The sequence below is a fragment of the Adiantum capillus-veneris genome, chromosome 26 (assembly GCF_014529385.1).
Source record: "Adiantum capillus-veneris isolate H3 chromosome 26, ASM1452938v2, whole genome shotgun sequence".
NCBI classification, from domain to species: Eukaryota; Viridiplantae; Streptophyta; class Polypodiopsida; order Polypodiales; family Pteridaceae; genus Adiantum; species Adiantum capillus-veneris.
Window position 1 is genome coordinate 130432652 of NC_140956.1, and position 22652 is coordinate 130455303.

Below are 22652 nucleotides of genomic sequence, written 5' to 3' on the forward strand. Positions count from 1 at the left end.
CAGGCTCTTGGACATCTACGAAATAGGAGCTTACTAATTCTATGGTTTCTTACTATAGTACTGTGTTTGCTGCTCCTCCCTCCACCTCTATTGAGGCTCATCGAGTGCGTCAATTATTGTTATCTCGAGTGCAACCAATCCTTTCACCAGAGACTGCTAATTGTCTTGAAGCAGCATTTACGTAAGATGAGTTACACTTAGCCTTGCTTGCTTTTGGTAGATGGCGTTCACCTGGTTGGGATGGTCTCACAGTTGAATTCTTCATCTCGTTCAGGGATTCTCTCAAGGAGCCTCTGCTTCTCATGATGAATGCCGCATGGGACGCACAGCATCTGCCAGAATCTTGGAAAGAGGGTCTTCTTGTATTGCTACCTAAACGCAAACTCTGCGAGCAATTTTCCCACTGGCGGCCTATTACCCTTATGCCCGTCATTTATAAGATTTTGGCCAAGATGATAGTACTTCGCATCAAAGATTATCTTTTTCAGGTCTTCATCAGGCACAGTACGGAGTTATCCCTCCTCGCCAAATAATGGATAATTTGGCCAATATCCTAGTGGGAATGGAATTTGCTAAGTATACACAACAGGATGTGCTTGTGATGCAAGTTGACATAGATAAGGCTTTTGACACTGTCCACTGGGATTACATTGCGGATGTCATGCAGTGTCTCGGATTTGGCCCAAAGTTAGCGCATATTGTGTATTTTTTATACGCTCACAATAGGACCTCAAGGATCCTTGCAGGCGAAGTGACGGATTCTTGGTCTCTCGGATGTTCGGTTCAACAAGGTTGCCCGCTTAGTGCTTTGTTATTTGCCATTGCTACCCACCCTCTGCTTTTACACTTGGATCACTTGATCTCCCAAGGCCGCCTTCATGGATTACATTTGCCTTCGATGTCCTCTTAGCGCTTTGCTTTATGCAATCACCACTCACCCCCTGCTTATGTATTTGGATGTTCTGACTTTTGCTGGTAGATTGCATGGCCTCGTATTACCATCTGGGCAACACTTTGCTGGTCAGGCTTATGCAGATGACTCTTTGTTTATGTCTCGTAACCGCTATGATGATGTGGAACAAATTATGCATGCTCTTCACTTGTTTGGTTCGGCGGCAGACCTCAAAGTTAATTTCCGTAAATCTAAGCTGCTTCGTTTGAATGAGTATGATTGGCATAGGCTGTTGTGGCCAAGGGAGATTGTTCCTCCACATGTCATAGTTCGTCATTTGGGTTATCCCCTCACTTAGAACGCGTCAGCTTCACAAAAAACGGATTGGGTGCTCCAACGTTTGTACTCCAAGTTAAATTATTGGAAATTGTCCACTCGGCCTCTGCATGTGCGGCTCAGGATTGTTCAGTGCATTCTTATGGCTTATGTGCAATTTTACTTGCCTCTATTATCATGGTCTTGGTCATGCTTGCATTCCCTTATGTCTACTATTTTGGAGCATTTCTGGTACAGCTCAGCTCGCAAAAAGGGTCTCCGGCTCTTATCTATGGACAAGTTGTGTTCTCCCAAGTGCCTTGGCGGGCTGAATATTTTGGATTTGTGTACTCATGTTCTGGCTCGGAAAGCTACCTTGTTGCCGATCAACGACAACCTTGGTCGCTTATGGTATTACACTAGTGTGCGCATATTGTCACTTTGTCCTTTGGTCATTGGCAGCCAACCTATTGGGAGGTCATTTTTGGCAAGCTGGAAGGACACATTCCTGGATGTCCCTTTACTTCTTCTCTCATTGTTGATTGGAAGGTTGTCACGGTGCATTTGGAATGGAATGGCCGGCAATCTTCTCTTGGGTATTCCCTCCGATTGGAGAGCCTACATTGGAGAGCCTGCATTGGAGAAGGCTTTCTCTTTTACTTTGGTTCAACGCTCTCCTCGTCAAGTATATTTTCTTTCTCAAAAGGGGATATGCCAGGTACATCAGGTGGTAGATCACGTCAATCTTGCTCTTTCGTTCTCTGCTACGAGGTCTCTTTTTGGATTACAACCTCATTATTCTCCTCTCTGGCAAGAAATTCGTGGCATGCTTGCTGATCTCTCTCCTGTTCCTCCTTGGAATGAAGACTCTTGCTGTTTGGATTGGAATCTTGCCGATGTCAGCTTAGAATGCATTTCAGCCGGTAGTGTCTACGCTCTCCTCCAATCTGATGTGTGGATTGTGCGTCATGGTAATCAGTCGTGGTCACTCTCCAAGTCATCCTTATGGTGGAGGCGCACGTTGTCTTCCATTTGGCAAAGTCATCTCCCTTTGAAGGAACGTATTTTCTTGTGGCACTGTTTGGTGGGAGCTTTACCTATGGGTAGCACCTTGCATACTTTGGCATATTGCGCCTTCTTGTTGTTTCAGATGTCGTGCAGCGGAGGAGATTGTGCTACACTTATTGTGGGATTGTCGTTGCTCCAGAACCTTCATTCGATAGGTGTCGGCTGCTTTTTGGCTCCGTTTCCCTTCCGCCGCTTTTCAAAGACAGTTTTGGCTTTTTGGAATACTTCAATCTCTGCAGTCTCAGTTTGTAGTCTTTTTTGCTTGGGTCAGATTTTGGGTTCTGTGGGCCATCTAGCACCATCGTAACCTCTTGATGTCTCAAGGCATTGACGTTGCCCTGTTTCCTTATTTTAAATTGTCGCTTGGCCAAGCACTGCATTTCACTTATGAGCATACAGGACTTATTTTGACTATTTCTAGCCCTCGGAGCATCATATAGCTCCGGTTTTTGTACCTCTTCTTTTTCGTGGGTTTTCCTCAGTTTGAGGTTTCCCACTTGTAAATTAATCAAATCTAATTTACAAAAAAAAAAAGTGTGTGCCGCCATTGGCAGCCCTCGTACTGGGATGTGGTGTTTTGGTAAATTTGAAGCTACGGTACCTAGATGCCCCCTTGCTTCCAGCATAGTTACAGGGAATGGCCATTTTCATGTCCCCGTTCCCCGTTCCCATCCCAATTTCCCGTTCCAAATCCTCGTTCTGTGTTTCAAACGTGAGCATCCGAAATAGGGAATCGCATTTCATGCATGTTATCGTTCCCCGTTCCGATTTCCCGTTCCGTGTAACTATGGCTTCGAGTCTTGTGGCTGATTGGAAATTGATCACAAAGGAATTGTTGTGGCATGGTAGAGATGACGCCTATGGCAATTCACTTCAATTGGAGAGTTTGCATTGGAGTCGGGTTTTTTATCAGACTCTTGTTCAACACTCTCCTAGACAGGCTCTGTATCTCCCATTCCGCCGCTGGTTGCGGTGGATCGAACTTGTGATTGGCATTATGCTGGCTTTTCGATCCGCTTGATATCTACAAAGAAGTTGTATTGTCATTTGCAATCATATTTCTGGATACGAGAACACTGTAATAAGGTATGCAATATGAATGAGTGTTACATGGTGGCATAATAAAGTTATGAAAGTGTGGCATGCTAAGCTACCTCTGAAGGAGAGATTGTTTATGTAGAGATGCATCGTTGGGGTTCTCTCGACTGGTAAATTTTTGCACTCCAAAAGATTGGCCTCTTCGCGATGTGTTCGTTGTGCTGCAGGCATTAAGGATATTTCACATTTATTGTGGTCTTGTTCTCGTACGCGACAGTTTGTGGATTGCATCTCTACAGCTCTCAGCACGCATTTCCCTGGCATACATTTTGGTAGACCTTTCTGGATCTTTGAGTGCTTCCGCCATTGCTTCGGCCGTACACATGCTTTTTTGGTTGGGTTAGATTCTGGTGCCATGGACAATGTAGAGAGCACGAAATTTCCGCTCTTCTATGTTTGCTTTAAAGCTTTGTATCTGATCCTTCTGGTGGGTTTTTTTCATTTTGAGGTCTCCCACTTGTAAATTAATCAAAACAGACTCACAAAAAAAAAGTGTGTGGGGGTGTGGGGGTGTGGGTGTAAATGTGTGTGTGTGTGTGTGTGTGTGTGTGTAAATGTAGCTTTTCCCTGAAAAAAGACTTCAAGTTTAGACAATATTCTTAAAAAAAAAAGTGAAATTGTTAGTTCCTATATCTTGAAACCAATCAAGTCAAGGGACTACGATGACTGTGAATAGGAACCCCATCAAGGGTCTTTGTCCAATCCGCCTAACACCTTTCAACCTTTGCAAGAATTACCAACAGTGGGCTTGTCCAAACACCATAGACAAAGTGTACTCCAAAGCCAATGTCCCCATCTAGGGTCTTTATCCAATCCGCCTAACACCTTTCAACCTTTGCAAGAATTACCAACAGTGGGCTTGTCCAAACACCATAGACAAAGTGTACTCCAAAGCCAATGTCCCCATCCACCCAATTGCCTGAGAGACCTTGTGTTTAGCTTTTGTGTGTGTTGTTGTTTTAAATAGATTACTCGGACACAAAAGAACACCGTGTTCAAAAGACAACTCGCTCTAGACAACAGGACCGTATTTGCACAAGAACATTTGATATGCATTCGCATAGTCTTTTGAGTTCACTATTGCTGTCTTTTTTTGGTCCATTTTATCATGTATAATGCATAAGTACTTATCCTTTTGCATTTGCAAGAACTTACACTAGGTGTAGTACACATTTCTATAGCTTTGTTGTCGCATCATGTGAATTTTACGTTCATCCTTCAAACGTGAAATCAGCTCATCATCCTTTGTTGACTCTAGTTGAGACTTTATCCGACTACACACAACACATTTGGAGAACTCGCTTGTTTTTGACAAGAGTCTATGAATGAGCAAGGTCTTCATCTTCAAGATCGGATTGCAGCACACTCAAACATCTTTAAGCACGGATAGGACTCACGTGTGTTTCTCTTATCAACAGGATTTTGTACGCTTCTTCTTCCCTGCTACCTTAGAGGTTCAGCATGCACATGATATGCTTCTTGTAGAAATTAGCCCTATTGTTTCCTTTTTCGAAGCTTAAGCGTTAGAGAATTCATTTATTGAAACCAAAAAGCTTAAGCTTACGTGAGTCAGTAGTGACACTTTGTGGTTTAAATAAATGGAAATCACCAGGTTAGGATGGTCTCACTGAGGAATTCTTTCATTCATTCTAGGATGATCTCAAGGTTCCTTTGCTTCACATCATTTATCAATGTTGGCAGTATGGAATGTTTCTTGCTACTTGAAAAGAAGGTTAGCTAAAATTGCTGCCCAAAAAGTAATTATGTGAAACGTTGGATGCTCGGACACCTATCTCGCTTATGCCAATTGTTTACAAATTGGTGACCAAATTGTTACTTAATTATCTTAAAGATCACCTTCATTCCGGTTTTCATTTTGCTCAATATGGTTTTGTATACAACCATCAGATTTTGGATGATACTGCAAATATATACATGGGAATTGAATATGCAAAATGCATAAGCACGATGTTTTGATCATGCAAGTTCGCATTTCTGAGGCCTTTGATATGGTCCATCGATCTTTGAAAGTCTTGAATTTGGGATGCTCGGTCCATCGAGGTTGTCCGCTTATGCGTTGCTATATGCCATTGCAACACATACTAGTAGTTATCACTGGGCAAGGTACTTCATGAGACCTTCCCATGCTGGATGGCTCAGATTTTCTAACAGAGGCTCATACATAAAATTCGTCATTTTTTTCACAAAATTAAACCCTGGATGCCTTAATTTTTTATAGAGAAAGTTGCGTTCAAAACCATGTATTCTAGGTGACAGGCATTTTGCTTTGGAATGTATCTTCGTTCACCAATATTGAGGTCATCTCTATGGCAAAGGCCCAAGTTTGAAATAATGGCATCTTGACAACGACATTGATTGCCTGCTGCGAATCATAAATAATCAATGAGCTGATCCTATACAATCATGTACATCTGAAAAGAGGGATATTATCAATATATTTAGAAGATCCTGCTCATAGAAAATGTCATCAGGTGAGCTCTTGAACACATTCTACATGCAAGTTTTCCATGCATCAAAACCACAGGTCTTCAGTATTGCACCCTAAGCCAAGAGCACTAGAATGCCACCATCCAATGCATCTTTGAGATCGGAACAACGTACAACTAGATAATCGTCTCCCATCACTTGGTGCTCTCTGTTTTGGATAATATCACTCTATTACCACCCAGATGATTGTGAGTGTGCACAAAAGGATGAATCCCAAGTGCAGCCCACTGCCTATCATGGAAGTTAAGTCCTCTCATGTCATTGCTATGTCTCTTTGTAGAAATAAAATGTCACATAAATGAGCAAAATATGACTTAAACCATCCATTACAAAAAAAGACACATGCATTATAGAAAAGACCTGGTCCTACACAAAATATTGCGGAACTGTTACTTAAGGAAAGAGGACAAGTGGAAACCTGTAATGGAAAAACTATTCGAGCCACAGTTCGAAGAAAAAAAAGGCGTGATGTTAAAAACAATGCATCAAATGGGAGCACCAGCATGAGAGGGAGAACACTGTAGAGCAGGACCTGAAAGCATGAAACACGAATCACTTTAAGAAGCTTCTCATGAATTGTCCCACTAAATGCATGAAAAAAAAATAAAATCAAGCTTGTCAAAATTCATTTCTGGGTTTGAAATTGCCTGTGAATTACTTTAATATAAGGCTGTCCTTAGTGTGTAAAATGTGTCGCAGTGATTCAAAAGTGATAAACTGGGACACAAGCCAGGTTCTAACAAGCGAGAGCTAGAACACAAAGGCAAAGCGAATACCGAGATGAATCCACGATAAGCCCAGATTCACCGTTTAAGAAAGTGCAAGGTATAATCTCATGGTAGTCACCCACAAGACAATATAACCATCAGCTCCCTTGTGCATAATATTGACTGAATACTACGACATCCCCACTAATGTCGTCAGTGCCCAATAGTGGGTGTAGAAATAGGTACCAATATATGCTTCCACACCCCCACACTACACACACACACACACACACACACACGAGTATACATCAATACAAAGCACAGAGGCAAAGCATATATCAACACAGAGGCAAAGCACTCAGGATTAGAGAACAAGTGCCCTCTCAGCCACTCCCACTCCATCCATCACCCATGCTCCCAATCACCTCCTGCCCCTACCCTATGCTCCTCTCTAAGCTTCACCCCCCCATCTTTAATCTCCTCCCTCACACATTTCTTGTTTTGTAAGTAACGCTTGTAAGAAACACCTCAAGCGCACATCGCTTGAGGTACAATAGATGTACAATGAAGCCAACTAGAACAGAGGTGTAATCCCAAATACACATAGCCAAGACTGATTCTTGGTTTTACTAATTATAGTATATCCTCTTATTATAACATTTTTACAGCAATCCTCTGAATGGATTTGATACGTGGGTTTCTTTCTAATGTCACATTGCTTTGTTTCTCTGATTCTTTCTTCCACTCACAGAAATTTGGGATTCAAGTTCATTGATTCATGTTTTTGCCTCCTTCAGCTCTTGCCTGAGTTCATCTCTTCCTTGTTGCATGAAGAATTCTCTATATGCCCTATATCACTTGGGACAGGCACATCACAAAGAAGCCCTCCCCCTGTCACGCTGGCATACCCAGGAGATGATCCACAAAACCATAACAATTCATAGGTCAAGTACTTGCAGAGACACATTCTCAGTGGCCTCCACGTTAATGGGTAGCGAGCTTCATGGTTTACCCACTAAGTCATCCACGTTCAGCCCATGGGACACAAACACTTTCATGTGGGATTCAATCTAGCAGATGTGCTCCACAAAGCCCCTTCACTTTCCACAATGCTCCAGTGCACTTTCACATGGCTTTGACACAAACCCCAATCCCCTCACACATCAACATTGCTTCTGTAGCTTAATATGCTTTACTTGATTCCACAAAGAATACAAGAACATAGCCAATAGCCAAGTAATTTAGATTCCTGAAAGGAAGCTTCTTTCACCCAAGCTTCCCACCCTTTGACAGGTGATACTTGTGCCCAGTGGGCTCTGATCAGCAGCCTGACAGCTTCATTCATAAGAAGAAACAGATGTGCTTTGACCCTTGACTGCCACCACTCTCACTCACTTGAGAGAGAATGGCCCACATGGCATCCGCTTATTCACACTCATTGTGCCAAGTTGGACAGCTTAGAAGGAACTCCAAGCTCAAACCAATGCAGCAGAGACAAGCCTTCCTCCAGGCGTGGCAACACACAAGCTCGTTCTAATGACTTGCAGGAGCACCCGTGTGTACCAGCCAGTTGTTTGACATTTTTCCCCTTCCTCTCTAGCAAAGGTATAATAGAGAGCAAGGAGCCTACTCTCTCATTTTCTATGTTGCATCTTGCCCCATGAAGAGGGTTGTACCCCTCTAATCTATTTTCTTATCTAGCAGAAGGATCTTTTCCCTTTTTGTTTTTTTAAAGGGAAAGCGCAGGCTAGTCCATGTATAGGTACAATAACAAAGAATTTAGGACAATATCTAGCAAGTAGATTAGATAGCTAGATCCCAAATAAGGCAAGATGCATAAAAGAATCTAGCGATTAGAGGCAAACTCTCTGTAATGTGTCTCTATTTATCATAGAACATTTTATGTTGACTTGCCCTTGGGCCTAAAGGCTAATATGGTTTTGGTTTGTGTTGGGATCATCAGCTATATTGGACTCATTTTGTTTTCTAGATCTTAGAGCTCACAAAATTGATATGTTACCATCAAAACAAAACGTGAAGAATTGAGGAGATATTACACTGGTTGAGATGCTGCAAGATAACTGTTATGTGAAGAGAGGTACAAGTATGATGTCAAACTTGTGAGAACAATTAATGTAATCCATGACGCAATCTGCATTCAAACAAAACATGAATAATCTTAATTTTAGCTGCAAATACATGCAGGAAAACACTACCATGAAGGCCAAACATCACAAATCAAACATAATGATAATCCTCATGGGCAAAGGAGCATCAAAAGTACTGCTAACTAGACTTTGAAAACCCCATGCTTTAATATAGAACAATAAGACTATCACCTTCCATATTTCTTTCGACGTCAAATGTGTACCATCCAAATCAAACACCTTTGCATAATTGATTTTTGAGGCTGAAAATACACGTAAATTGATTCCCCACAGCCATATCATGGCAGCCTAGAAAAAAAATCAAAATGTGTCAAACAAAGGTTTGTGCATTTTTCTCTACATCAAGACTCCAGCATTCAATGGAAAGCAGGACACTCTTGATATAGAAACTCACCAGTAAAACAAGTGGATTGTAATACAGGAACGTCTCATACAGAAGGTCATTCCGAGTTTGAAGACCTAGTTTCAATATAGAATCTGCTGCTGTCTGCCCAGCAAAACAAAAGATAAATTGGGAAAAACAGAGAGAGAGAGAGAGAGAGAGGCATTCATGTGTTCGAGTTGAACCTTTAAGTCAAAATTGAATGTACAGAATGTTTTTGCCCTACTTGTCATGGAAAAAAGAAACGAACGACGAGCAAGCACACACACACTATTATGTCAGTTAGGATTGCCGTCAATGGTCATTCTGAGGAAGAATTGGTGGGATTATCACCCTACCTTGCAGCACAGAAAGATCCACAAAATAATTATAGAAGCCTGCATAATGTCATACAAGTCACGGGTTAGTAACTTGCAAACTAGAAAAGAGTAATTGTATTTATTTATTTTTTTGGATTTAAACAAATAGATATGGTTGATACATCGGCTATTCATTGTCAGATGGACATTCTATAAACAAGACACAACAGCATGCTGAACTTCCTTATATTCAACAATAAGCCTTAACATGCACACCATTATTTTATTTTATTTTTAAGCCCTAGCATGCTATTTCCTGGCCCATATCATCTGAGACATTACGTACAACAAGACATTGGAGAGGAAATATGAACACTTTTAAGACTGGCTCAATGATGATGATATTTAGTGACGAACCAAGGACTAGATACACTCGAGGCAGGAAGCTATGTCGCCAAAGAGCTGCTCCATCCGAAGTATCGTCCACCGAGGTCCAGTTTGGTCTAGCTTGTTGTCCTTGACCCAAGTACTTTGGCCACCATAAGATGGTCCCTTGGTCCACCAAAGGCACACGGTGCACTAGGCCCATATCAAAGGTTGTCACGTGCAGATGGCTCTATGTGCCACATGGACATGCTTCATCGACTTCTACAACCAAATTTCCAGTTTTGGAACCCTCTTGCATAAATGGTTTGTAAACGCGTTTTGACTGATGTTACGACACTACAGTGGGTATCAGACATGATGAGCGTGTAGGTCTGGGTTAGAGAAACGTATCGTTCCAGTCCGTTCGTCAAATGGTTCACTGAGCACTGAGTTGTCGCCCGTGTGCACTCATTTGCACATTTTTCCCGACTTGACCAAGTTTCCCGACCTGCGTTTCATGCATTGAGAGCTAGCGCCAACAAGAGCCCAGTGTTTTTTGCACTTCAGCTTCAGCGTTTTGCAGCAGAACCAGCTAGCGATTTTTGTAGCAACCCATCAGCCTGGCGTTTTCATATCCAACAGCCAGGGAATTGCACATTTGCAGTGGTCAGCCAGCGTTTTCAGATTTCAGCCCTTCCCTCGCCGAATCGGCTTGGATCTGGCCTCGTGAGCCTCTTTGTTGCGGTCCGGCACTTCGACAGCCATCGAGCCTCTCCTCGGCCATTCCATCGCCGGCATCGAGTACTCCTGCAATTCAGCCCCAGATCTACCCCTTGGTGGCCATCCAAAATCACACATCGAGAAGGATCCAAAGGTGCATCAAATCACCCCGGAGGTGCCTCGTCTTGAGGAGTTACGGCGGTGACAATCCCCATTCGAGTCAATAGGGTTTACACTTGAGGTATTGCATGTGTGTACATTCCATTTATGCAATCAAAAGCAAATATCACATAAGCAATAATAGATTAGAGAAGTGGCTTTATTGATGCGGATTGAGTGCTCTTTTATATGACACAACTTATTCTACCTCACATATTTTGCCAACTAAAAATATATTGACTGGTTTGAGAATGTTCAAGTGACATGTAAACCCCTCCTTCCTCCTGCATTAGAGGGTCCGGATTGTTCTAGCACGACATGGGAGACGCCCAGTCAGAGTACTCACTAAGGAGGACATTGATGAGCTTCGCCAGCGATCGATGCTGGATATCATAGGATCCTGATTCCAGCATTTCAACCTTTCATTTCATTTCATTCCATTTCATTTCACTTTAGCTCAGTTCACTTTCAGTTTTCAGTCTTTTACACAAACATTGTATCACATTCACCATTTGTAAACTCTTTTATCTCCTAGGTCACTCTGGCCTTTTGAAGACGTTAATATATCATTTCATTTCATTTCTCTCTCTCTCTCTCTCTCTCTCTCTCTCTCTCTCTCTCTCTCTCTCTCTCTCTCACACACACACACACACACACACACGCACACGCGCGCGCGTACCTATAGGTATATACACACTTTTTGTTCATTCTTTGAGACAAGCTACATTTAGTACCTTTGAGAACCTCTTGTACAAACGTTTATATCAGTACAAACTTGTCTTCCAACACTCGAAACACACACATGCATGCGCGGATGTGCGGCACGCACACACAATATAGACGTTATGTAACCGGCCTGTTCAATCCAAAAAGGGCGGTAGACTTTACTTTAAACCTTGATTTAGCTTTCACCCATTATTAGTCGTCTATTTTACCTGTACTTTCAAGACACAACAAAGCGGAGAGGGATACAGGCTGCTAGATTGCACCTGTATGAGTAGACCGACACCAAATTGGCCCCTAACTTAGGCGCCCCTTTCTGTATTTCTTTATTGTTCAAAAGAGGGAAATAAACGCTGTGGTTCCCTACAAGCTGCCCCGCACAAACTCGGCTGAATTTCCACTGTTCCAGCCCGATTTCGGCAACATAACTGTACTAGAACCCTTCACGGTCAGTATTCCCACGCATTAAATGACTTTCCCGACGCATACGGGCACTTTGCAAAACCTGGCGAGAATCTGCAGCACGCTGAATTCTCTGTTTTCAGCCCTGAAAATGCGCCAGATCACCTGTACAGCGGTCCCCTTGCATCCCCGAACCTCCTGGGGGTATTAGGGTCCGTTTAGGGCCAAAACCCTAAACCTGCAAAAATACACAGCAGGCTGTAATTCACTGTTTCGGGCTCAGTTTCGCGTGCCGGTCGCATCCGTAGCAAGTCCTCGAGCTCCCGCACCTGTAGGGCTACTTGCCCTCTGAATCGGACGAGATTTCTGGCGTGAAACCTCTCCGAATTCACCTGTACCTGCGGGGGGATTAGCCGCTAGCTAATCCAGTACCTGTGCAAGAGGCTCTTGCCTCGGCAGTCGCGCATGAACCCACACAACTGTACATTGGTCAAATGAAAAGCCCACTAGAGGGGCATAACATACTGCCAAAGAGGAGAGAGAGGGTTTTGTCTTCGTACAGTACTTTCTCAATCCTTTAGGTAGGCCACAACAGTATTTTTCAATTTGTTCTGTCAATGGCACAAACCTATAGGAAGTTACTGGAAGTAGAGCTTTCCAAAACTTCCGATTGTAATCATCCAGATTTCTGCAAGTGGCAGCATTTAGCTGGTGCCATTCTGTCATGACATCTGCTTCAAAGTCATCAGATAACCATGCTGCTGCAAAAATCTGCTTGAAGTAAATCCATGTGGACGGAGCTTGCCCTTGAAGCAATAAAGTTGTCCACCATTGTCCCGCATTCCCTGTCAAGAAAGTGGCTGCCTTGCGGACCTTTGAAGCCTCTGTAAAGTTTCCCCCTGCATAGGCCTTGTCAAACTGCTGGAGGAATGAGAGAGCCTTCTTCCTGTCATCAAACCCTGTAAAGGTCATGAATGACACACCTTTGTCACCTTCTTTGTACGGAGTTGGCCTCTCCAGCGGCGTTAAATTGTCATATGGAAGTGACTGAAACATGGGAACACTATTAGGGTTCATCTGTGTTCCTTGGGCGCTATTAACTTGACCTGGAAATGCCATATTTGGCTGCTGATTTGTAATTCCAGCCATACCAAAATTTGTTTGTGGCATCCCAAATTGGCCCTGAGTGCTCTGAAACCCTGGTAGCATGCTTGTGACACCATACATGGGGTTAGGCATCATCGTTTGAGCACCCCCAAACACTGTTCCTGGCGTGTAAAACTGATTTCCAGGTGCATGACCAGCCATGCTCTGGAATACCGATCCACCTCCAAAATAGCCAGGGTGTACTGAAGGTGGTGGGAAGACTTGTTGCATAGCCTGTAGGTTGCTTCCCTGCCCATTAGAACCAGCTATAGGCTGCTGAAAGGTGGCGGGCTGAACTGGTACAGCTTGAAATACTAGCATCTCAACCACCTGTTCTTGCACCTTAGGCATAGGTTGTGGAGACTGCATGTTCTCCATCAAGTGTACAGGTGTTTCCATTAACTGTGCGGTATGAATCACCTGTGCTCGAGCCTTAACAGGCTTTTGAATATGATCCAGTGACCCAACTTGCTGAGACGGAACAGGAGGTTGCAGAAAGGCTAAAAACCTCGGGTTCTGCATTACTTGTGTGAACATAGCCATAGCAGTAGCCAACTGGGTCCTGAATATATCATCATCTGTCTCTGGTGGTCTTGAGGACTCACCCACTTCATGTGTCTGTTGACCTTGTGAAGAGGAAACCTCTTCAGTCACATCATCTGGTCTATCAGCCATAATTGCAATTCCCTGTGTCTGGTCTATAATCCCCTGTGTCTTCAAGCCCAAAACTGACCAAGGCTCACTTCTATGGGAAAAAGTGATTTAATCCCGTCGATGGAACCATGTAACCGGCCTGTTTAATCCAAAAAGGGCGGTAGACTTTACTTTAAACCTTGATTTAGCTTTCACCCATTATTAGTCGTCTATTTTACCTGTACTTTCAAGACACAACAAAGGGGAGAGGGATACAGGTTGCTAGATTGCACCTGTATGAGTAGACCGACACCAGATTGGCCCCTAACTTAGGCGCCCCTTTCGGTATTTCTTTATTGTTCAAAAGAGGGAAATAAACGCTGTGGTTCCCTACAAGCTGCCCCGCACAAACTCGGCTGAATTTCCACTGTTCCAGCCCGATTTCTGCAACATAACTGTACTAGAACCCTTCACGGTCAGTATTCCCACGCATTAAATGACTTTCCCGACGCATACGGGCACTTTGCAAAACCTGGCGAGAATCTGCAGCACGCTGAATTCTCTGTTTTCAGCCCTGAAAATGCGCCAGATCACCTGTACAGCGGTCCCCTTGCATCCCCGAACCTCCTGGGGGTATTAGGGTCCGTTTAGGGCCAAAACCCTAAACCTGCAAAAATACACAGCAGGCTGTAATTCACTGTTTCGGGCTCCGTTTCGCGTGCCGGTCGCATCCGTAGCAAGTCCTCGAGCTCCCGCACCTGTAGGGCTACTTGCCCTCTGAATCGGACGAGATTTCTGGCGTGAAACCTCTCCGAATTCACCTGTACCTGCGGGGGGATTAGCCGCTAGCTAATCCAGTACCTGTGCAAGAGGCTCTTGCCTCGGCAATCGCGCATGAACCCACACAACTGTACATTGGTCAAATGAAAAGCCCACTAGAGGGGCATAACATACTGCCAAAGAGGAGAGAGAGGGTAGTGCGTAGCGTGTAGGGCATCACTCCTAGCACCGCACTGTACATAGGAGGGAAAGCAAGCACTCCATAGCTCTTAACCTGTGACCAAAGCTGCAAATGAGCCTCTCCCAGCTTAAAATTCAGCGCCAACTCTCTCTTGCATTAGAAACTGCACCAGAATGTGCCACTTGGCACATTTACAAGCATTTTCCCGTTTCGGGGTTGCCATCTAAAAATATCCCAACCGGTTGCCCAGTTGACTTCACGGCAGAGTAAGAAAATGTTCCCCTTGTCATTCCGGAGGTAATGACGCCAACACATTTTCAGGTTCCAAAATAGCAGTTCCCTAAATTTTAGGAGATGCTGCCATTGTATCTTTCTAGGTCATCCGACCCTCTTTGTACACTGCGGCCACATCCAGAACTGAAATGTAGCCTCTGTAGCAAAGGATTCCACTTTGGCTAGTCAATGACCCCACTTGGCTAACCATAGTCCTTGTCCAACCTTAGTGCTCTCTTGCCCTCAGGCCTGGACTCCCTCTGGACAGTTCCACACTAGCTATGCAATGCACGGCAATTAGATTTCCCGAGGGGTGTTTCCAAAAAGTGAAAGTAAATAGATAATAAGAAAGAAATCAACAAAAAGGATAGATAGTAGTCACACGCTGGTGACACGTTAAGTAGATATATTCATTTGTAGACACACACATACACACACACACACACACAATATATATAGACGTTAAATAGATATATGCATGTGCACACATACATACACAATATAGACGTTGAGTAGATATATGCATGTGTAGACACACACACACACACACACAATATATATATAGACGTTAAATAAATATATGCATGTGCACACACATACACACACAATATAGACGTTAAATAGATATGTGCATGTGTAAATATACATACATGCATGTATGCATATTCTCTCTCTCTCTCTCTCTCTCTCTCTCTCTCTCTCTCTCTCTCTCTCTCTCTCTCTCTCTCTCTCTCTCTCTCTCTTTTCGTCTTCTCATTATGCATTTTCTTATTATCTTGTCTTGTGAACAGCTAGCTCATCTCATCATGGTTTGCTTACGATCGGGTAAGCAAACGACAGATGACAAGGACTTTTACTACTATCCTCGCCCTCTACGTCTCAAGCAGATACTAAAAATGCGTTGTGAAAGGTACATCATGAGGATCAAGGGATATTGGGATAAAAGCCGGCTAGAGACTCCTCCATACCTGGAAATGGGAAACGACATTGCTTGCTTCTGTGGTGTCACAAGAAGGGCACCACGTGTCAATAGAAAAGAACACACTGAACAGACTTTTAGCACTTCAATAAAAACAGAACTGAGAGAGAGACGACACGCGGCACGGAGTGGCGGAATTCCACCCCAGAGATTATTGGCCCCAAACCTTGGCGCCCCTTTCGGTATTTCTTTAGATTGCATCAACTCAGTACAAGCCGGTACTCAAGACTCTGCACCTTCTCCAGGAAGCATGCCCGAGAATGAGCCCATGGCCTCATATTTAAAGGCCCTAGGCCCCAAAAGTGGTTTACATGAAAAGCCTTCAAAACTCAAAAGCTTCTAGTCCAAAAGCAATGCCCAAAAAGCTGCCAGTGCGTTTTGCAGAATTCCGTACAACTCCCACGTCAGCAGTCAGTGCAAAACGCGGAGCGTCCGTACAACTGCCACATCATCAAGTTTTGTGTGTGTGTGTGTGTGCGTCTGTGGGTCCTGCTTTATTTTAAAGCTTTATGTCACTTGGGGCCCCATCGGACAGGGTCCCCATAAGTTGGTAGGACTTCTTCCTTTTTTACTTGTTCTTTTTAGGGTTTAGGCCCCTCGGCCGGCATCTGTAAGTTGGCTCCATTCTCTAGGGCTTTGACACGTCAGCAATTTGTGACATCTCCCCTTCTTGAAAGAGAGTAATCGTCCGCGATTACAACATATCTGCAAAACAATTCAAGTTAGCTCAAAAATTTTCGAGGGTCATTCCGAGGGACAATCAGTTTGCTCTTTTTGTTAAGGAGTCAGCGTCTCCGTTCGGCTCTTTTGATCAAGGAGTTGGCTTCTCCTTTCGTCCAGATCGGAACTCTTGATATTCCGACGTAGTAAAATTAGCCATCACACCCTGACCGCACTGATCTTCCACGGGTGTCTTGATGCACTAAAATTACATACCCAGGCAATCTCATCCAATTAGGAATATTCAGTGGTTGGCACATCACAATGCAACACAAATGCTCACATATGCATGTTAGAAACATAAAGCCGCCGATGAACACTCCTCCCGCATAACTTAACAAAGTCCGGGCCGGGAGATATTCAACGACTCCATCACTCCTCCCGCATAACCTAAAAAGGTCCGGGTCGGGAGATATAGAGGCCTATTACAACCAAACGCCGCCAACACCGCAGCCTGCGTCATTTGGAAGTGCTAAGAGTAACCACTGCTCATGCTTCTTAATACTCCTCCCGCATAACCATCTAGGTTCGGGCCGGGTGTCACAAAGTGATGACGTGGCTGCCCTGACTGCTGCTGAAAACCCTAAATCTGCAAACCCTAACCCTAAAACCTGCGAACCCTAAAATCTGCCAGAAACCCTAAAAACAGCAAAAACCCTAACCCTAACCTAACCCTAAAAGGGCAGCAAGCTGAAATCCCGGAATTTGGAGGCATGCTGACATTGCATCGTATGGCAAGGCCCGGAAAAAGCGCTGAATTTGCATGGCTGTTTTTGGTGCTTTTTCTCTACGCAATTGGAGATAGAGAGAGAGAATATTGTTGCTTTATTAACGAAAGCTCAAGAGAGCTTGAGAGAGAGAGAGAGAGAGATTTCACCGGAATTGGCAGCGCGGCTCGAGATCACTCCCGATTGGATGGGACCACTTGCGGAGGCTGTTCTAGCGGCACCCGGCGGGGACATAGCCATTACATCTGTCATTGGCAAACTTCGGTTGCATTGTCAGGGGTATTTGGGGCATGAGGACTTTTTCATAATGCCTTTGGAAGGCTGTGATGTTCTCTTAGGGATTCCCTGGTACCACAAGAACAACACCGTGGTCGATTATCGGGCGAGGAAAGCGACATTGACTACAGAGAAGGGCAGAACCATTGTACTTGATATTAAACTGAAGGGCGAGTCTGTCCCTATTGTATCGGCTTCGGCCATTTCTAAATTAATGAAATCTAGTCTGTTTGTTTACTCGATCTTTATGAAAGAATTGAGCGATAAGGATAGCACATATTTGTATAAACTTGATAAAAAACGCCAAGATTTTCTCCACTCTCACGCCGATTGCTTCTCAGAGGGCCTACCAGACGAGTTACCACCTGCTCCTCTTGAAGATCATACCATTGATCTGATACCTGGAAGCACACCACCAAACCGGCCACCTTACCGGGTGTGAGCCGAGCACAAAATGAAGAGATTATGAACCAAGTGAAAGACCTCTTGGAAAAGGGTCTTGTCTAGCCTAGTACTTCACCGTATTGCTCTCCAGTGTTGTTGGTTTTGAAGAAAGACGGATCTTGGAGAATGTGCATCAATTATAGAGCTCTCAACAAAATCACCATCAAGAAGAGATTTCCGATTCCTAGGATCGATGATATACTCGACAGATTACAGGGATCCTCGTGCTTTAGCAAGATTGATTTGAAGAGTGGATATCATCATATCAGAATCGCGCCAGGAGACGTCTACAAGACAGCTTTTTGAACGACTTTTGGGTTATTTGAGTTTTTGGTGATGCCTTTTGGCTTAACCAATGCTCCTGCAACATTTAACCGGATGATGGACAAGATTTTTCCAGAGTACAGGCTATTTGTTGGCACTTTATCATTGTTTTCTCCAAGAATGAGGCAGAACACAGAAATCGTCTGCTTCAGGTCTTTCACGCATTACGAGATCACAAGTTAGTGATTAATGCAAAGAAAAGTGAATTTTCCCAACCAGAGATACACTTTTTGGGACACGTTCTTCAAATCGAGCCAATCACGGATAGTCTCTATCTTGGCCGGATCCATTTGCACTCCTGCTGCTGCTGAGACGAGCTCTGATACCACTGTAACATACTTGGACACTCCAAGTCAAGAATCAATCACGGAAGCACCAAATAACCACTTCAAAACAGTTCACAGTTCACAATGTGATTTGCACGGGCCCAGCGGAGTTCCGTGCCTAGATATATTGGCCCCAAAGACTAACGTCCCTTTCGGTATTTCTTTATGTATTAATCAGTTCAAAGTACAAGAGTGGTTCGGGTCTCACTCTCAGACTCTGTGTCCAGATGCTCTGCAGAGTGGGAGCCCAAACCACTTATTTAATGTTTACAAGGGATGCCAAAAGCAGAGCCCCAAAAGCTTCAAATAAAGCAGAGGTTCTTTTCTCTCTCACAAGCTCTCTTGAGCTTTAAAAAATAAAGCAATGCAGTTCTCTCTCTTTCTCCACTTAGATACGGCTTTTGCCAAGGTTCACGGGACTTTGCAGAAATCTCAAGAACGACAGAAAAAGGCAGCAAATCGCCATCGTCGCAACTTGAAATTGAAGGAGAATGATTGGGTGCTCTTACGTTTTGAGAAGGCACGCCTAAGAAAGAAAAAGGGAAAGGAGAGGCTTTTTCCAAAGCTTAGTATGTGATACTACGGACCTTTCCAGATCACTAAAAAGATAAATGATGTCTCCTTCCGACTAAAACTGCCTGATACTTGGAAGATTCACAATGCATTTCATGTGAGTCTCTTGAAACCTTTTAAAGGTGATGTGTCTGATGATGAGGAGCCTGATGAGCAACCCGAAGTGAAAGAAAACGAGGAGATCCTTGTTCCTGAACAGATTTTGGCACATAAGGATACGGAGAATACAGGTAAAGTCCGAAGGCGGTTCTTGGTTAAGTTCAAGAACTATCCTGCATTGGATGCGAAGTGGATGGAGGAGGAGGACCTAGCAGATACTCCTAAGATTGTGAAACTTTACCTCGAGGCTTTTGGTTTAGCATAGTCTACTCCAAATGGAACCCAGAATTCAGCTTGGCCGGAGATCTGGTGCAGTGGGATGCACAAGAGGGGAGTCACTCCGCTCCTTTGTCAACAGATGCCTTGATTTAGATACTAGAGTCACTGACGTCTCTTCGAGCTTCAGGGATACTGAAAGCTGACAGTATTCTGTTGTATGACTTTATGAAATGGAATTCCTGAAGATTACAATGCTTTCAAGAGGGGGGTATGTCACAAAGTGATGACGTGGCTGCCATGACTGCTGCTGAAAACCCTAATTCTAGAAACCTAACCCTAAAACCTGCGAACCCTAAAATCTTCCAAAAACCCTAAAAACAACAGAAACCCTACCCTAACCCTAACCCTAAAAGGGCAGCAGGCTGAAATCCCGGAATTTGCAGAGGCATGCAAACGTGGCATCGTACGGCAAGGCTCGAAAAAAGCGCTGAATTTGCGTGGCTGTTTTTGGTGCTTTTTCTCTATGCAATTGGAGAGAGAGAGAGAGAGAGAGAGAGAGAGAGAGAGAGAGAGAGAGAGAGAGAGAGAATATTGTTGCTTTATTGACAAAAGCTTAAGAGAGCTTGTGAGAGAGAGAGAGACTTTGCTTTTGATCTAAAGCTTTTGGGGCTCTGCTTTTGGCATCCCTTGTAAACATTAAATAAGTGGTTTGGGCTCCCACTCTGCAGAGCATCTGGACGCAGAGTCTGAGAGTGAGACCCGAACCACTCTTGTACTTTGAACACTGATTAACACATAAAGAAATACCGAAAGGGGCGCCAATCTTTGGGGCCAATATCTCTAGGCACGCAACTCCGCCGGGCCAGTTCAAATCTATTGTGAACTGTGAATTGTTTTAAAGTGGTTATTTGGTGCTGTCGTGATTGATTCTTGACTTGGAGTGTCCAAGTCTATTACACTGGGAGTAACAACAACAATATTTTTCAAGCATACAACCAAACGCTCCCCAGACATCCCGTCTGCGTCGTTCAGAGGTTCAAACTCACTACCCCACCCAGGAGTAAAATCACCAACCATTGAAACTAGTATTAAAACCAGAGTCAAACATTTCAAATCGGCACAAAGACAAGTTCAAAACAGTACCATCCATTTCAAACAAATTTTCAAACAATACTTTCTAGCTATAAAGAAAAAACAAGTAGAGAGTTCATTCGAGGTTTTGTTCGGACAACCGAACTTTGAGGACGATTGGCTTGCCCTTCTGCATCACGGTGATGGTTCAGTTCCGAACCTGGAGAGTCACATCATTCTTGTCGCATCATGCTTGGAACGCGACATACAAACTGCTTGGAACACTTCTTGTCTCGCAAAGTGAAAGATCAAGAAGCCCTAATTTTCTTTGATGGAGGAGCCAAGGCCAACTTCATTTCACCTGAATTGGCGGCGCGGCTCGAGATTACACCCGATCGGATGGGACCACAAGCAGAGGAAGTTCTAGCGGCACCCGGATGGGACGTGGCCATTACACCTATCATTGGCAAACTTCGGTTGCATTGTCAAGGGTATTTGGGGCACAAGGACTTCTACATAATGCCCTTGGAAGGTTGTGATGTTCTCTTGGGAGTCCCTTGGTACCATAAGAACAACGTCGTGGTCGATTATCAGGTGAAGAAAGCGACACTAACTATTGAAAAGGGGCGAACCATTGTACTTGATGTGAAACTTAAGGGCGAGTCTGTCCCTATTGTATCGGCTTCGGCCGTTTCAAAATTAATGAAATCCAGTCTGTTTGTTTACTCGATCTTTTTGAAAGAGTTGAATGATGATCATAGGAAAAATATGTCTGATCTAGAAAAAGAACGCCAAGATTTTCTCCACACTCATGCCGATTGCTTTTCTAAGGGCCTGACAGGCGAGTTGCCACCAGCTCGTCCTGAGGATCATACCATTGATCTGATACCTAGAAGCACACCACCGAATCGGCCACCTTACCGTGTGAGCCGAGCCCAGAATGAAGAGATTATGAACCAAGCGAAAGACCTCTTGGAAAAGGGTCTTACCCAGCCGAGTACTTCACCTTACTGCTCTTCGGTGTTGTTGGTTTTGAAGAAAGACGGATCTTGGAGAATGTGCATTGACTATAGAGCTCTCAACAAAATCACCATCAAGAACAGATTTCCGACTCCAAGGATCGATGATATTCTAGACCGACTACAGGGATCCTCTTGTTTCAGCAGCAGCAGGATCGATTTGAAGAGCGGATATCATCAGATCCGAATCGCGTCGGGAGATGTCTTCAAGACAGCTTTTCGGACGACCTTCGGTTTATTCGAGTTTTTGGTGATGCCTTTTGGGCTTACCAATGCTCCAGCAACCTTTAACCGAATGATGGACAGGATTTTCAAAGAGTACAGATCTTTTGTGGGCACTTTCTTTGATGACATTATTGTCTTCTCCAAGGATGAGGCACAACATAGAGAACATTTGCTTCAAGTCTTTCAGGCATTGCGAGATCACAAGTTGGTGATCAATGCAAAGAAGAGTGAATTTTTCCTACCAGAGATACACTTTTTGGGACACATCGTCTCAGCAGCAGCAGGAGTGCAGATGGACCCGGCCAAGATAGAGACTATCCGTGATTGGCTCGATTTGAAGAATGTTCATGAAGTTAGAAGCTTCTTGGGCTTATGTTCTTACTTTCGGCGGTTCATTAGAAAGTTTGCAGAGGTTGCTTCCCCTTTGCATATCTTGACACAGAAAGGAGTCCCTTTGTCGTGGGGATCCACAGAGGTGACTGCCTTTCAGGCATTGAAAGGGAAATTGACTACACGACTAGTTTTGACTTTGCCGGACTTGCAGAAATCATTTGAAGTATATTGTGATGCTTGTGGTCGTATGCAAGAAGGCCATGTCATTGCCTACGAGAGCCGATTGTTCTCAAGGCCGGAATTGAGAGAACAGATATATGAGAAAGAGCTTTTGGCGGTTATCCATGCTCTTACTCAGTGGCGACATTACCTACTCGGAGCCGATTTTACGGTCTTCACAGATCACCAGAGTTTACGCTACTTCTTGTCACAGAAGCAGCTCTCAGAAAAGCAAATGCGGTGGGCAAACATCTTGTCACAGTTTCACTTCTAGATT

At 44.0% G+C, this 22652-nt stretch overlaps 1 protein-coding gene across 5 annotated transcripts in view; it reads right to left on the reverse strand.

The window, feature by feature from the left end:
* LOC147424207 (uncharacterized) overlaps positions 1-22652 on the reverse strand; it is a 91902-nt gene that overhangs the window by 19528 nt on the left and 49722 nt on the right. For all 5 annotated transcript variants that reach the window (XM_086502288.1, XM_086502284.1, XM_086502285.1 and 2 more), the window contains 5 exons: positions 9477-9515; positions 9151-9243; positions 8928-9044; positions 8648-8740; positions 6300-6413 (listed from right to left, as the gene is read on the reverse strand). In XM_086502288.1, coding sequence (XP_086358414.1) covers positions 6300-6413; positions 8648-8740; positions 8928-9044; positions 9151-9243; positions 9477-9515 — 456 coding nt within the window. The remainder of the gene's footprint in view (positions 1-6299; positions 6414-8647; positions 8741-8927; positions 9045-9150; positions 9244-9476; positions 9516-22652) is intronic.